A 1,861-nucleotide genomic window follows, 5' to 3' on the forward strand; every position below is an offset into this window, starting at 1 on the left:
GCTTCGACATCTCCGACATCGGAGCACGTATAGGTAGGACCAGGAGAAGTACCCGACTACGTGTCGGAGTTTGAAGCGGTTATATTGTGTGAATTGTCATCGTAGTTTGATTTGTAATTAATGAACTGTACTGTGTTTGTCTGGTTGATGCATGGGTTGTAAAGCAGGGCTCTGTAGCACCTTTTGACTGGTACTGTACCTGTCCCTCCTCCTCCCTCCTCCTCCTCCCTCCTCCCTCCTCCTCCTCCCTCCTCCCTCCTCCTCCCTCCTCCTTCCTCCTCCTCCCTCCTCCTCCCTCCTTCTCCCTCCTCCCTCCTCCTTCCTCCTCCTCCCTCCTCCTCCTCCCTCCTCCTCCTCCTCCTCCTCCTCCCTCCTCCCTCCTCCTCCCTCCTCCCTCCTCCCTCCTCCTCCTCCCTCCTCCTCCTCCCTCCTCCCTCCTCCTCCTCCCTCCTCCTCCCTCCTCCTCCTCCTCCAGGGGCGGTCCAGTTCACCTATGACCAGAGGATGGAGTTCACCCTGTACGACCACCCTGGTAAGGCCCAGGCTCTGCGGGCACTGCAGGGGATCCCCTATATGAGCGGGGGCACGGCCACGGGGGACGCCATCACCTACGCCGCCCAGAACCTCTTCCGGACCCACAAGGTCGGACCCGGGAGGAACTACCTCATCATCGTGACGGACGGGCAGTCCTACGATGATGTCAGTGGCCCCGCCCTCGCCGCCCAGCATGAAGGTGGGTGAGCGGTCGACCTGTTGTTCTACCTGACAGCAGCTGATGAAAGCGGGAACAAGTCGGCAACCTGTCAAAATGTTTGGACTTTTATTCTGAAAAATGCTCATTGATACACTCGCTAGGCAAGCCAAAACATTGCAATGCAATGGATTCGGTGAGTAATCCCCACTACTCTACACTAACTAGGTAGAATTCATACATGTTAAAAACCCTCTACCTGAGTCACAGGATATAGTTGACTACATACAGTCATTTAGCTGACACTTTTATCCGTTGCAGTGTGTGCATATATTTTTCACTACATTTGGCCACAGCGGGAATCGAACCCTCAACCAAAGCGTTGTTAGTGCCATGCTCTACCAACTGAGTTGAGTTGTGGTTTTAATGAGCTACTGTATGTAGTTGTATAAAATATCACCTGGTCATTCTTCTTCACGTCCACTCCAGGCATCACCATCATCTCAGTGGGCGTGGCCTGGGCTCCGCTGGACGACCTCAAGGCCATGGCGTCGGAGCCCAAGGACAGCCACACCTTCTTCACACGGGAGTTCACGGGCCTTCTGCAGTTCCAGCAGCCAATCGTGAGAGGCATCTGTCGCGCCTTCACAGAGGCCAATTAGACAGCAGCACTGTTCCAGACACACAACATCTCTGTAGCACCTTGTTTTACAGTCAAGAGTTCACCTGGTGTTTACATGGAAATGACATGGTATGACCTTTTCATTCCTTGTTTGTTTCTGTGAGATGTATTATACCACATGTACTGAAATGTACTATAGCAGTAAGTGCCCATTGTTACTACAGAACAGTCCCAAAAGTACCAAGTAAATACCAGTTGAAACAGCACAGTAGCAACAAATGCAACCAACATCTCTCTAACATCTCTCTGTTCAACACAGACAGAGGGTACAAGTGAGATTACCAGGACAACTGAACATCCTGTATCCAGATTGATATCACCTCAAATGGCTAGTTTCCTGGACCAGATTAAGCTTTGTCCTGGACTAAAGACCATTGAAAGTGCCTTTTAGTCCAGAAGAGGGTTTAATCTGGAAACTGCCTCAAAAGTGTCTATGATGAGAACTACACTCTCATCAGAATTGTTCACAAATAATAGAGAATATTTAC

General features: G+C 50.8%; 1 protein-coding gene across 1 annotated transcript in view; it reads left to right on the forward strand.

Moving 5' to 3' along the window:
* Positions 1-1,353, forward strand: part of coch (coagulation factor C homolog, cochlin (Limulus polyphemus)) — a gene marked incomplete at both ends in the record, with an annotated part of 7,178 nt that extends 5,825 nt beyond the window's left edge. Inside the window, 3 exons of the mRNA XM_080523913.1 lie at positions 1-33; positions 476-733; positions 1,181-1,353. The exon at positions 1-33 is cut by the window's left edge and continues 226 nt beyond it. Of these exons, the coding sequence (XP_080380039.1) occupies positions 1-33; positions 476-733; positions 1,181-1,353 (464 nt within the window). The remainder of the gene's footprint in view (positions 34-475; positions 734-1,180) is intronic.
* Positions 1,354-1,861: the final 508 nt, after the last annotated feature.

This window comes from Nansenia antarctica (assembly GCF_963989245.1).
Source record: "Nansenia antarctica genome assembly, chromosome: 1".
NCBI lineage: Eukaryota > Metazoa > Chordata > Actinopteri > Argentiniformes > Microstomatidae > Nansenia > Nansenia antarctica.